A 15,098-nucleotide genomic window follows, 5' to 3' on the forward strand; every position below is an offset into this window, starting at 1 on the left:
CTCTTAATATTAAATTCTCAAAGTAATTCTACATCAATCCATTAAGAGTTACTTCTGCCTTCCTTTCTTACTTTCTTATAGCAACATAATATTCTATTATATGGCTGCACCTTCCTTTATTTAACCAGTCTCCTACCAACTGACAGGTTGCTTCTTACCTTATTCACTTTAAATAATGCTATAATGAACAGTTATATGCATGGAACACAGAATAAATTTATAGTATTGCTGGGTCAGAGGGTATGTCTATGTGTAGTTTTTATAGAAATTGCCTAATAGCTTTCCATAAGGGTTTTACCAATTTATACTCCCGATAGCAATGTATAAGAGTATCTTATTCCCTAGAGCCTCACAGTAGAGTGTTAATGAACTTTTTGATCTTTGCCAATCTAAAACAGGAGAAATTTTATTTCAGTGTGGTTTTATTTTTGCATTTCTCTGAGTGATGTTGAACATCTTTATGACATACTTTAATATTTTAATAATTCGTTAAACATTTTATCAGTTAAGATACAGTCTTCGAAAATTTTATATTCTAATGGAGGAGCTGGGAAGAAAATAAGTATTTCTAAGTCAGCATTATATGTTCAACAGTAGAAGTGTGTATGAGGGACAGCGGTAGCACAGAGGAGCAGGACATCTTGAGGATATCCTAGAAGATAATCTGTGATTTGGGTACTACATTCTGGTATCAGATTTAAAGTTCTGCAAGTCTAGAAATTGGATATGTCATTAGATTCATAACTCATTGGGCTCTTAGGGATTAGACTCACGAAATTCTCATGAGGCTGATGTACTAATTCATAGTGGATTTTTCCCCCAGTGACAGGAATATTTATATCTGCCATTAAGGGCACTGCTTACAATGCCGTACACAAGCTTTGCTAGAGTTTTCTATTGATCATGAATATGTTAATAAAATCGTACTCTTTTTGGAGGTGCCATGTAGTAAAAATGGTGGAAGTTTATATAATTGTATGATTTTAAGCTTACTGTAACTCAAGTACTAAATCTGAATTTTTTCAGTTTTTTATTTTAGAATTTGTTTTCATCCATGAATTTATAATGGAGTATCTCATTCATAGTCTTGATATACTCCCAGGTACAATTAGCTATTTGTTAGTTACAAAATGTAAGTTTAGACCTAAAACGTGATCATTTTCTGATTTTCCAGGAGTCTCACGAACAATGCATCCAGTGGATTGTTAAATTCATTCACGGCCAGCATAGTCCTAAAAGAATTTCTTTTCTTTATGACTGCTTAGCAATGGCGGTCGAGACTGGTCTCCTTCCACCCAGGTACGTTTAATGGTGAATATGAGCAATCTAAAGAATTTTCTTTCTTTCTTTCTTTTTTTTTTTTTTTATAAATTTATTTATTTTATTTATTTTATTTTTGGCTGCATTGAGTCTTTGTTACTGTGCGTGGGCTTTCTCTAGTTGCGGTGAGTGGGGGCTACTCTTCGTTGCCGTGCGCAGGCTTCTCATTGCGGTGGCTTCTCTTGCTGCGGAGCACGGGCTCTAGGGCGCCCAGGCTTCAGTAGTTGTGGCGCATGGGCTGAGTTGCTCCGCGGCATGTGGGATCTTCCCGGACCAGGACTCAAACCTGTGTCCCCTGTATTGGCAGGCGGATTCTTAACCACTGTGCCACCAGGGAAGCCCAGAATTTTCTTTTTTATTAATGTTTAGAAATTGGTTGAGGTTGTTGTTGTAAAAGGATAAGGGAATGAAGAAGGAAGTTGGGCTCAACAAGAAATCCTTTGTAATATCTCAGTTTTAATTTCTAGGATGCAATATTCTTAGAATTGTATACTTACAGTGCTCAAAACCAGGCAGACTTTGCCTTTCAGTCCAGAGACTAAAATCACTCACGTTGATGAGCTTGTTCCAGTTAACTTTTGTTGTTTTTGTTATATTCACTAGTTTGTTTATTGTATTTTTTAGATTCTACATATAAGTGATATCATACAGTATTTGTCTTTCTCTGTCTGACTTATTTCACTTAGCACAATATCCTTCAAGTCCATCCATGTTGTTGCAAATGACACAATTTCATTCTTTTTTATGGATGAGTAGTATTCCACTGTGTGTGTGTGTGTGTGTGTGTGTGTGTGTGTATGTATGGCATGTCTTCTTTATCCATTCATCTGTTGAGGGACACTTAGGTTGCTTCCATATCTTGGCAATTGTAAATAATCCTGCTATGAACATTGGGGTGCATGTATCTTTTCAGTTTAGTGTTTTTGGGTTTTTTTGGCTATATACCCAGGAGTGGAATTGCTCTGTTGGTTCCAGTTTACTTTTGCTGCGTGATGAATTACTTCAATACTTTGTGGCTTAAAACAATAATAATCCTTTTATTATTAACATTCATGATTCTAGTGCTTGACTGGGCAAGTAGTATGTAGTTTTTTCTCAGGTCTCGTGATTGCAGTCAGGTAGTGGCTACGACTGGAGTCATGACAAAGGTTTCCCCATTCATATCTGGTGGATGATACCTGGCTGTCATCTGAGACGTCAGCTGGCACTGTTGGCCAGAACCTACATATGCCTTCTCCGTGTAACCTGGACTTTCTCACAGCATAGTGGAGTCCAAGAGCAAGCATTCATAAGAGGGCTAGGCAGAAGCTTTATCACCTTGCCTTGAAAGTCATACAGCATCCCATTCGCCACTATTAGGCCTGCCCAGGGTGAGGGGTAGAGAATGACACTGATACTTTTCATGGGAGGAGTATCAGTGTCACATTTTAGAAGAGCATGTGGGATCGAAAGTCTTACTGCAGCCATCTTGGAAAAATACAGTTTGCCACAAACTGGTAAATGGTAAATATTTAACCAATAGCTTTTGGTACATATCTTTCTAGTAAAAATATAATGTAATTAATATTATTTAGTTCTACTTTGTGTTTAGTCTTTCATATAAGTAAAAAATGTAAAATACTATATGTAATTTTTTGAAAGTGTGCTTGAGTAATATGTACCTTTATGAAAAATACTTACTGGGACTTCCCTGGGGGCACAGTGGTTAAGAATCCGCCTGCCAATACAGGGGACATGGGTTCGATCCCTGGTCTGGGAAGATCCCACATGCCACGGAGATCTAAGCCCGTGCGCCACAACTAATGAGCCCGTGTGCCTTAGAGCCTGTGCTCTGCAAGAAGAGAAGCCACCGCAATGAGAAGCCCGCGCACCGCAACGAAGAGTAGCCCCCGCTCACCACAACTAGAGAAAACCCCCGCGCACAGCAACGAAGACCCAACGCAGCCAAAAAAGAAAAAAAAAAAAACTTACTATGGCAAATATAATATCCAGAGTACGCAGACCTTGGCTATTAGAGAACTTGCGAAAATTCTGTCTTGTAATTGGAACGGGTATTCCTTTTCTCTAGGATGGTTTGTGAATCCCTGATAAACTCTGACACACTTGAATGGGAAAGAACACAGCTTTGGGCCTTAACATTTAAACTGGTTCGGAAAATAATTGGAGGAGTGGATTACAAGGTATTTTTTTTCCTAATTATTCAATATAAAAAGTAATCGTTGTTAGGTGTGATTACTTTTTCAGTGTACATATCTTAATTTCACATGGGAGAAATGAAGTGGAACCATTTACAAGATCTCCTTTTTTTCTTGTATTTCCTGAAGGGATTTAAAATTGCTCAGTGTTTCTCACAGCTTCTCTGCTCCCCTCCCAACATTCTTAAAAATGCAGGTGGCTGGTAAATTTCTGTGACAAGTAGGGAAGTCACCAAGCAGACTCTGGGTCCCTTCATGCCACAGATCTTATGATGTTGGGGCCCCTTTCCAATGAAAGAGCACAGAGCAGGTGTGTATGGAACTGAGAAGAGATGCAGGCATCAGCTGATGAAGGGAGCAAGTCCTGCTTCACCTTGACCTCCCTCGGACACATTTCCTTCCTTAACTGGTGTCTTCAGCACTCTGCTCTTGACCAAAACCAACAGCATACACTCTCTAACTGTGTCTCATAATGCATCTCAGGAGCTCCATAGCTGCAGAAGCTTCTCCTTCATTCAAGCCACTTTTGTTATTGTCCTTCCTGAAAGACTTGCCAATACCTGACCCTGTGCTTTATGTCTGTATTTTTGCTAATCTAAAATGACTTAACTGATAAGTATTGGTTTGAATCGTGATTTAATACAGAACTAATTCTAAGAAGCTTTTTCTGATTATTTTCTCTGTACTTGTACTTCACTTTTCTCAGCATTAATATGTAGTTTTTACCTCCTTACTTATTTGTATGGTGCTTTATAATTGTTTCTAGTTTCTTTCATATATATATGTTTTGTCTGTCTTTTTTACAAGATTGATCACATTGTTTATACTATGGAATGAAATTTCTTCTCTATATATCAGATTCTGCTCTGAAATAATGCAACTGGTAATAGATATGAGTGGATGACCAGTTAACAGAATGGCCTTATTCAATAAGTTTGAGGGATTAAAGTATGTGATAGATGATGAGAAGGGGGAATAAAGTTAGAATATGCAACGGGAAGGAGTAGAAAAGGTCATCTGCCAGAAAGTTTGTATTATTGTCCCTGTTTTCAGAGTATTTTCAAGTTATATTCAAATATATTTCTGTCTGTTAAGCTCAAATTAAACTTTTTGGACCCTCATAGTAATAGAAACTCTTCTAATGTTGTGAAGGTCAAAAAAAGCTTAGCAGAGTGTGGAAAGTTTAATTTTTATTTATAAGTGACTTTCTTCGTTCATTCATATTGCAAGCCATTCTTTAGAGTCCTGCTTTGGAACATGACACTTCTCTTGGGTTAATGTTAGGGGGTTGAATGTTAGCTCTGGTTCAGAAAAAATCAAAAGTGTGACCTTGAGGGTAACATTTTTTTTCCCAAGTGTATAACCTTGAAAACTTTAGATGTTTTAACTAGCACCGGGGACGTTTTTATATTTTAACCTATGACTTTTTTGTTCTATCAGGGTGTTCGAGATCTCTTAAAAGTGATTTTGGAGAAAACCTTAACAATTCCCAATACAGTGAGCTCAGCTGTTGTACAGCAGCTTCTAGCAGCAAGAGAGGTAATTTAAACATGTCTGCAATTCATTGATCATATCCTAAAAAAAGTCTAGTTTCACATAGTTCTGTGCTTTTAAAACTTATGGTAGTTTGTAAAACGTTCCATTTCTTTACTTCTACAAAAATCGTGTTTTAAAGGTGCTATTTCACTTTCATTGTATTTCAAAGGGAAATTTTATATTTTAATTAATTCATGGTTTTTAACTATGAAAACAACAATATTGATGTTAAAGTATTTTCAGCCATTTTAAAACATCAGCCTGTGGACCACTTAAAAGATCTTTGTGCTTTGTAACTAATGTTGCAAGAATTGTTAGTCTGTTGCCTTCCTATTAGAGTCTACCAATAATTGATGCATTTTCAATGTTTCTTACTATCAGCAGTCATTTTATTATTTATTAATCTTCATTTTTAGATATTCACATATAAACAAATTTTTTATGCTACAGTTTAAGCCCAGTGAATCCATGAAGTAACATCTCTACTTTTTAATACCATAGTTCTTGTTGTTGTTGCATTTAAAGGGCTTATCTGTGGGACTAGTCAAAATAATAACATCACCCTCTTATTTTTCTTAGGTTATAGCATATATCTTGGAAAGAAATGCTTGTTTATTACCAGCATATTTTGCAGTCACAGAGATCAGGAAATTATATCCTGAGGGAAAACTTCCACACTGGGTAAATTTAATATTTTCTAAAATTTTTAATAGAAAGTTTTATTAAAAATCGTTACATTAATCTGATTTTTTGTGTGCTTATTCTTTTAATGGTCACTTTATTCCTAGATAATAATGTGATTTTTTGTGTGCTTATTCTTTTAACAGTCACTTTATCCTTAGATAATATATAATATGTATTTATTTCATTTCTCTGCTGTCCTGCTGAGACAGTTTATATATTATGTGATGAAATATACATAGCTTCATCAAATAGCTAAGAACATGGTGGTATGACCTGACTTAATTCAGGGAGAAATGAACTGGTAAGTAATTGTTTGGAAGGAAGCAAAAGAGAACTAACCTTTGAGTAATTTTATGTGCCAGGAATTGTACTCAATCTTTACATATTATCTCATTTTATGTAAATGATTCTTGTATTCAGAGCAATCTTGATTTTATTTTTATACCTATTTGTTTTCTGTTTTGTTGTGTTTTGTTTCAGTTACTTGGAAACCTGGTATCAGACTTTGTGGATACCTTCAGGCCAACAGCAAGGATCAACTCCATTTGCGGTAGGATCATAATTCAAAATATACTAAATAGTACCTGATCTTTAGTGATCTGACTATTGAACAAAGTTGATGGTTGGTATCTTATACATGTCTTGGTGACCTGTCATTTTAGTATAACTCTAGGAGCTTAATAATGTCCTTTTACTTGCTTCAGGTACTTTGTGTGTTAAGTACAGGGAAGGAAAAGCAACTGTCTGGACTGGTCTAAGTTTCAGATAGAACCATTCTAGAAGATGTGTTTCCTCGTGATTAGAGGGAACTTTTAGTAGAGCTAGTAAAGCACCATGGAATCTCTAGGCAACTGGAAATCGTGGTAGATCTGCCCCTCGATTATCTGACTCTCTCAGCCCATTCCAATTTACACCTTTGCTCTGTATTTCATTTATTTTGTTTTCCATTTTTTCATGTTTGTTAGATTCTCAGAATTTTCTTTTAAAAACAAGCACGTGATTTGCAATTTTTGCAGTGCTCATATATATTCCTGAATAATTTCTAGAAATCATGGTGGCCTCAGAACAGCCTGGAACATAGACATTATTTAGTCAATGACCAAGTTTTTAGCACTTTCTGTGAGTCAGGTGCTATTCTGGGCACTGGAAATACAAAAATAAACTAAAGAGACACTAGACAGATAATTCTTAGGCTTTTAGCTTTTGTAACTGAGTAGATATTGACATCATTTAATGAATTATGGAAGGATTGAGAAGGATGATGTTGAATTTAGTTTAAGTTATGTTGAACTTGAGGTGCCTGTGGGACATCGCAGTGACAGTATTTATCAGTCATTTGGATACATGAACTGATTGATGGTCATAGACTACATCTAAGGCTTCTAGGAGCATCATGTTTAAAGTTACTCAGGTTGACCCTAGATTAAGCGTCTGTAAACTTTTTCTATAAATGGTGATATAACAAATATTTTAGGCTTTGTGGGCTATACAATCTGTTGCAACTACTCAACTCTGCCATTACAGTGCAAAAGCAACAGTGTTCCAGTACAACTTTACAAAGACAGGTGGATTTTGTCCATGGATTGTAGCTTGCCGACCTCTGTCCCTGGACAAATGCAACATTTGTGAGTTTGGAAGGCCTGTACAAATTGGTCTTTAACCACCTGGACTAAAAATAATCAAAGAAAATTCCCAAACTTCTATCTAATTAAAACATATTTTTAACCAGTGCCTGGTTCAGCATAGATGTTCATTAAATAGTTGTAGAGTGAATGAAGGACCAGGCGTTGCTATGTTCACATTTATTTAGAAACATTTTTTTGTAATGCATACAGGCCGTTGCAGCCTTCTGCCAGTTGTAAATAACTCAGGCGCCATTTGTAATTCATGGAAATTGGACCCTGCAACTCTCCGTTTTCCTTTGAAAGGCCTCTTGCCATATGATAAGGTATGTTGCTAAATACGATGGAACTTTTGATCCATCTAAGAGTCTTCATTGTGGATTATTTGATGTGTAATGCTAAATTGTCTCTTCAAAGACTGAAGAAGTAAATATTTAATGAAAGATAGTTTATGGTTTATCATATGATTTCAATATCCAAGTACAGCCTGTGGTTTAGGATATTGCAGGTGTCTATGTTCCAATGGTCCACTTCTGGCAAAGCACTTGGTGTTAGAAAATTGAAGTTTTTAATTGATTCCTTGTTTTCACTTTTCCTTTACAAAGCAGGGACCAAAAATGAATTTGCAGTGTCCCTAAAATTTGAAGAGTGAGCCTCCTATTTGTTAGATTTTTGTCAAAAGGGGAGGACAAAAGTAGAGTAGAAATTTCTCAAAGGAAAAAAATCCACAAATATCCGTAAAATGAAATATGTGATATAGACATAAAGCTATAATGAAATATGACAGATTTATTTTATTATCTTGGGGTTTGGAGTAGTGACAGAGCAGGGTATGGGGAGGGCAAGATACTTTTCATGTAAATGTTTCATGTCAAAAATGACATAGACAGTGATTAGGAAACTTTTCCAAAAGTGAGGAGTGTAAAATAGTGCAACTAAAGTGACAATTCTGGGTTCTTGGCATATTAGTCACCAAAACTTTGGAAGATGAAAAAGTGGTAAACTAAATGGAATTTGCAATAATGATAGCAAGTAATAATGAAAACAGAAACTTATTGTGAACTTACTATGTGCCAGGCACTGTTTTAAGAGCTTACTTTGCAACAACTTTTATTCTTAACTTTGCAACAACTTTTATTCTTAACTATCATCTTAATATTTCCATTATCCAGATGATGAAACTGAGACACTGAGTAGAGTAGTAACTTGACTAAAAGGGCCCACATTTAGGAAATAGTATAGTCAGGATTCGAACTCTTAACCTGTGAGCTATCAAGTCATTTGTCCTCTCCAAATTTGGAAATGATGTTTATGTTTACACTTGTAGGAGAATGATTAGAAACTGCCTCCATTCCTCTTTGATTAGATTTCTGGGGAAAAAAATCCTTTCCCTACACTGATGCTTAAGACTTTCACGTGACTGTAGCTGAAGCCATTTCTAAGTTTTCCTCTATGACCTTGGGCAAGTCCCTTCACCTCAGTTACATCATTTATCAAATGAGGGGTGGGAACAGATTAATTGTAAGCACTAAAATCCTATGATTTTTTTCCACTAGATACTGCCTACTGTGTGAAGGTAACAAGTGCCTTTAGAGGATTTTTTGATCCCAATTTCAAATTATTTGAATTAACATTAACTTTGATCTTGAAGCAATAATTTTCTTTATTTTCTTTAAAGGATCTCTTTGAACCACAGACTGCTTTGTTGAGATATGTTTTGGAGCAGCCTTATTCCAGGGATATGGTCTGCAATATGCTAGGTTTAAATAAGCAGGTACTGTACTGTGCTGGAAACCTAGTAAATTCTGCATAGAATCTGCACTATTCTTTTCTCTTTTCTTTGCTATAGCTAACTGAGCAAAACAGTTAAGAACTATTTGGTGATTTTTTTTTTAAATATATGGTTTATTAAACAATGTATTATTCTTATCATTTATATATTGCTTTAAGAATGTTTAAATTAAGAAGGAGATATTTTAAAAATTGGTTTATTTTGCATTGCTTTTTTTTCTATAAGGCCAGTTTCAAGTATACCTTTTGCCAGAGAAACCTACACATGACTTAACCATAATTTTTGACTTTTTTTGTTGTTCGGGTATCTATTTTTATAACCCTTGGTATTTTCAGCATGGCCTCAATTGCTGATTTTTTTTTTTCTTTTTGGTGTGTGTTTTTGGTGGTTTAACATGTGGGAGGGTTTGTGCTGACTCTGGGTTCCTTGAGGCTGGCCTCATAGTCACTGTTTTGTCTTTTCTTTTTTTCTTCCTTTATTTTTGTTCTGTCCTGTCTTGTCCTGCCCATCCTCCAATGCTCTAGACCTTGAACATTGCTCAGGTATGTTCACAACCTTACTGTTGTATTGTGACTAACGATACGCTGGCCGCTTTGTAGCCACTGATTCCATTTAGAGAATACGTGTATGGTCGGGGCTTGAAATTGGCAGGACCATGCTGAGACCAAGGCCACTAAAATGAATTTCTTCTTGGGATATGAGAGTTGTTTTTGGTGGATTGTTTTTGCTTTTGGTTTTTGGTGTTTGTTTTTTTTTAATATTCTTTTTTTTTTTTAACCAAATCAAGAGACAACACCTGGCACATGATAAAGCCTGTCACTTTTTTGATGGGTTGTTTTTCCTTCCCACTCCATTTTACTGTTTTTCATACTTTAGGGCTAAAGCTAGCCTGGTGGAATTTTCAGAGATGGAAAGATTTGTGGTGGCCTTTATCTTTCCAGACTATTAAAACATAAACAAACAACAACATCAATAAAAATACTTATGTTGCTTTGCCTAAAAACAAAAACAAATTAAAAACAAAACAAAAAAGAGAACAAAAGCACTTTAACAGAGATATGCTACTTTTAAAAGTTGGAGTGGTACGCTTTACATGGGGAAGTTTTTTTGGAAACACGGAGATTGACTAAGAAATGTCACACTCTTAGGTGACCCCACACCTGCTTGACAAACACCCTTCTTTGTCTGTCTTTGCCAGAAGTGTCCTCCTCCTGCAGTGAGCGCCTCGCAGCTGAAGTCCACCTGTGGCAGGAGGAACACGAAATGGCCAAACTTTATAAACCAAACTCTTATACAGTCCCAAGCCTGTTCCAGGACTTTTCACCTTTGAGATTTTAAGCAAAATAGTGGTTCTCATTATTTTTGTTAAAAATTTTTGAGCCCAACATATTAAAATAGACCAGCTTTTTGATTTTAAAAAGACGTTCTTGTCTAGGTTATATAAAATAGCGTTGCTGTTTGCAATACTATAGTGAAGGTTGTGCCAGTGCTTCCATTTATAAAGCCCTATTTTTAAGGACATATAGCTTGGCCATAAAACTTGCTCAGTGTTGAAACTTTGCATGCCAAACCTCACCCTAGTAGCAGTATCTCTTTTATTATTTTAAGTTTTTTCTTCTGAAAAATTTACCAAGTCTCCTTGTTTGGACAAGCCTTTGTTCATGTGAAACTGAAACTGCTTCACACCACAGTATCTGACAGTTAACCTCACATAACCTGTCAATGTAACATCTTAAACACCAAGTCATTAACTCTGATCAGCTTTCACTTGAGTTAGAGGTAAGTATTCAGTGAACCTTGAAAGAATGCTTCGTGCTATGTCTTAAAACTAATTTTTGCAGTGAGCTTTAAGGCATACTTGACTCAGTTTTTTTTTGCAGTTTGGTGAATGAATGTACCCATGGTCATTTGAGCTGCAAGTACCTTCCCCCAGATATCCTTATTAGCCATCCTTAGCTTTTTGCTTTTGAGGGGCAGCTCTTCTCAAACTAGAAATTGACAAAATTTTGAGAAGGGTGTTTCTGATCTGATTCTTTCAGTAACAAGTTTCAACCTAAAAAAAGTTTATGACTAAGACATAAATCCGTAAAAAATAAAGTTTATAATGGAAATGCTGACAGAACATTATTAATATTGATCTCACTGTAGTGTAAACATTGTCAGAAGTTCACAATTCATCATTAATTGTTTTGGGAGAAAACTAGTGAGCGCACTTGTAAGATATATGCTGCATTGACTTGATATATTATTTTTACCACCTGGAGAGTAGGGTAGAAAATGAGAGCACACTGTATAAGAAGCATATGATTAAAAATAAACAAGTTATCTCATCACATCTTTTATCATTACAGAACTATATCCTGCACTATACTTTCTTGTCCTCTCTCTAGCAATGCAATAATTTACTTAAAGCTTTGAAACCTTTTAAGAGCTATCCATATTGCATTTTCCAGTAGGAATTGGGCTATGGTATTTTATCCTAAAATTGGTTGCATTCAGAAGGTCATAAATAGCCCAGTTCTGTGACCAGCAAGGTAGAGTGTTCACAGTGTGAGAATCCTGTTTTGTGTATTTGCACAAGAGTTTGTATTCTTTCTACTGAATAAGAGCATTACAAAACAGATTCACTCCTCAAGCTCTTATGTGGTGGTATATGAACTCTGGCTGCCCTGAGACAGTGAAGTACTAGACTGATCACTCAGTTTATCCTTAAAAGGCACCATTGAAAGTGGTATTAACTGGCATGGGACTCCAGTTCTGATTGGTAGAGAATATGATAAATGACATACAATGGGATTTTTCTTCCCAACCTGTCCTAAATAGATACTGCTTTAAAATTGATTTCTAGCACTGAAATAATGATTTTAAATTAACTTACGCCCACCTAAGTACAATATGTTAAAATTGCACCACATAAGCAGTACCAAAACTGTTATATGAAAATGTCAGAGGCCACTTAATATAGGATATGCTTACTAAGACGGAAAGCATTATCATTTGCCATTTTAAATAGTGGTGGGAAAAAATCAGGGGCATGGATGGGGCTTAATGTTTCTATTAATTCCTTGTGCCTGATTTTCAGCGTTTACCAAAACTGAAAATTTAATACAAGTTTCCGATACAGTTTGAGCTGTTATGCAGAAATTGCATTGTTAAAATACTGAATTTAGATTCTTATTGTTAAAACAGGCTTTAACTAAACATGCATATACATATGATGTAAACTAATTCCATTTGTATGCCTATATCTTGAAGACTTAAATTTATGAAAGCTTTCAGCAAGTTGTGAATAACCATAGACATAGCATCCATTGGCTACCAGAATTATCACACCCTATGATTGATAATTAGCCTTTATTCACAGATCATTAAACTGATTTACAAATTTTCATTTCTTCCACTTTATAAAATAATTTATGTGATGGAGAATCTTAATTTTAATGTAATTATCTTTTAGCAGTTGAAAACTAAAGCAAAACTTATTCTATAGTAGTTAGTAGCACAGATCATTTTATATTCCAGACTTTTCCCTCTTTTTTTTTTTTTTTTTTTTCATATTATTAAAATTGGCAAGTAAAAAAAGGAACATGTGTAAGCTATCCCTAAACTTGGTTTGAGAACTATCCTTGGATTTAACCAAAAACACCTGGGAAATATATTCATTCTGATAGATGTTCTGCTACCCTCAGACTAACCAGTGCATTTGGTACCATAGAGATTCCTGACTGATTTAATTATTAACAGAAAATCTGGGGGTAGTCTTGAGTCATGGTATACACTGAAAGCTTGTCAGCTTTGACTGTAAATTTCCTAGTTGTTCTTACTTTGCCAAAATCTTAGTATTTTTGGTTTTCCTCTAAATCATTAACTATATGACCATCAATCACTGCACTCCTAAAAATATGTAGGTAAAAATCCAGTTCTCTGAAACAAATAGCTAATACTAATAAGGGAAACTCAAAAATGACCCAGGTGCTAAAAACCAATTTTGTTTAGTTTATTCTTTTTTTCCTGAAGCAGACTGACGGAAGACCATCACGGATGGAGGAATAGATGACAAATTGGTTAGTTTCCAACTAGCAGCAAATTCCCATCGCTGAAGAAAAATTCCTACTGGAAATTCTGGCTTTACTTCTTTTCACAAATTTTTCTGACTCTTGTATACTTTGAATGATCTCGCTCTAAATTTGTGTTGTCTGACACATTTCTTAGGTTGTTGGTGGTTGGCAGAACTAGTGAATTTCAAGCCCTGTACACAGTAGTTTTGCATGCTGATTTAAGAAATAGTTTGTAGTGTTGTCTGTTGCACTTTGCTCTGCTTCATAATGATAATTACATTTGGAGGAAAAGTACTGTAGTCCCAACTGGTGGTGTTAATATTGCTCTTCGTAAACCTGTAATGTGATTGAACTGTGATCATGGCATTGTGTTTTTGGAAAAAATATGAAACAACCATTGATGCTTACTGTTTTGGATAGATGTTTGTTTTATTTGCATGCTTTAAGAAAGTGCAGCTATATTGGAGCTTTACAAGTTTGGAGCTGGCAGAAAGCATGCAAAAGAGGGGATGCTATTCATTATGTTTTGTTTTTTTCCAAATTCGTCCCCATTTTGCATTTTTCCCCTAAATTTAAAGAAATCATATCCCTTTTTCATGGCAAAAGACTAATAATCACATCTAAAGTTTATAGGGAAAGCATCTATGTTAGTATTGTATTCATTAGAAAGGCTTCCAACTGCCTGGCTATTAAGTCATATAACATATTTTATTAAAAGTATAAAAATGGCTTAAAATATGGCTTAACATATTTCTTTTGGTAAAAGTACATTTTTTAAAATCACTTTAAAAAAGCATAAATCTTTTTGCCTCTAGAAAGGGAAGTTGCATTTTCATTTTTAGTGTTTAAACTCAATTCGTTTTCTTGTTTTAGATTTTTAAAATAGTCTAATTTAAAATTAAAGCTGCATTATGTTTGGCTTCTAAGAGGGAAGAGCAGAGATTTAACTTTGAGATCAAGTTTTTTTTTGTTTGTAGAGGAAGTTTTCCTTTCAGTATCAGATCAATACCACACATTGAAAAACAGACGTTGAGTAATCTGGAAGCTATTTAGATATACCTCTGTATATAAAGTTAGTGTAAACATGTGGTGATTACTTTTAAATAAATAGATCACACACTACTTTGTTTGCTCTCCTGTCATAGTATTTAATTCCTGGAAATCCAGGGTTTTCATATTTTGAGCTAGATTGCAAAATTAATACTGTTATCCCCATTTCGTTTTTCTTTTAAATGATCTTTGTTCAAAAAATAAATAACAAAATTTTCTACTGTGTAGTGTCCTTTGTCATAGTGGAACAATGATGTCTATAGTGAAAGTCAAAAGTTAATGGGAAGCCTGTTTTGCGTGAGACCTGAAAAATAATTTTTTATGATACTCATCCTCTATGATAATGTAACATGATGCAGCTTTAATAGACTAAATCTAACCTTAACTTTCTAAGTTCAACTTCATTCCATGCTTCTCAGCCTCTTGTTACGATTAATGCCCATTAACTGGTAACTTCTGAAACTAACCGGGAGGCTTTTGGAATACTGTATTTAATCTCTGCCCTACAGCACAAGCAGCGCTGCCCTGTGCTGGAGGACCAGTTGGTGGATCTGGTGGTTTATGCCATGGAGCGATCGGAGACCGAGGAGAAGTTTGATGATGGGGGAACAAGCCAACTCCTCTGGCAGCATCTCTCGAGCCAGCTCATTTTCTTTGTGCTTTTCCAGTTTGCAAGTTTTCCACATATGGTCCTTTCTCTTCATCAGAAGGTAAGTACCACACCCTTTGTCAGAGCCACTTTACCTGTTGATTAGTGTGTTTTAGACTGGTGTGGATGTTACCTAGTGAACAGAAGTTCTGAGCTCTGATTTCTGTTTTGTTCAGTGCCTTTATGGTTTCT

General features: G+C 35.4%; 1 protein-coding gene across 3 annotated transcripts in view; it reads left to right on the plus strand.

Moving 5' to 3' along the window:
• Positions 1 to 15,098, plus strand: part of MED23 (mediator complex subunit 23) — a 42,051-nt gene that overhangs the window by 2,444 nt on the left and 24,509 nt on the right. Inside the window, exons 4-12 of one of the 3 annotated variants that reach the window (XM_036871126.1) lie at positions 1,175 to 1,299; positions 3,389 to 3,500; positions 4,956 to 5,054; positions 5,631 to 5,732; positions 6,216 to 6,285; positions 7,571 to 7,683; positions 9,036 to 9,131; positions 9,674 to 9,691; positions 14,767 to 14,967. In XM_036871126.1, coding sequence (XP_036727021.1) covers positions 1,175 to 1,299; positions 3,389 to 3,500; positions 4,956 to 5,054; positions 5,631 to 5,732; positions 6,216 to 6,285; positions 7,571 to 7,683; positions 9,036 to 9,131; positions 9,674 to 9,691; positions 14,767 to 14,967 — 936 coding nt within the window. Of the gene's footprint in view, positions 1 to 1,174; positions 1,300 to 3,388; positions 3,501 to 4,955; positions 5,055 to 5,630; positions 5,733 to 6,215; positions 6,286 to 7,570; positions 7,684 to 9,035; positions 9,132 to 9,673; positions 9,692 to 14,766; positions 14,968 to 15,098 lie in introns of those variants that run through there. The other 2 variants (XM_036871127.1, XM_036871128.1) reach the window with 2 other exon arrangements.

This window comes from Balaenoptera musculus, chromosome 12 (genome assembly GCF_009873245.2).
Source record: "Balaenoptera musculus isolate JJ_BM4_2016_0621 chromosome 12, mBalMus1.pri.v3, whole genome shotgun sequence".
In the NCBI taxonomy this organism is placed as follows: Eukaryota; Metazoa; Chordata; class Mammalia; order Artiodactyla; family Balaenopteridae; genus Balaenoptera; species Balaenoptera musculus.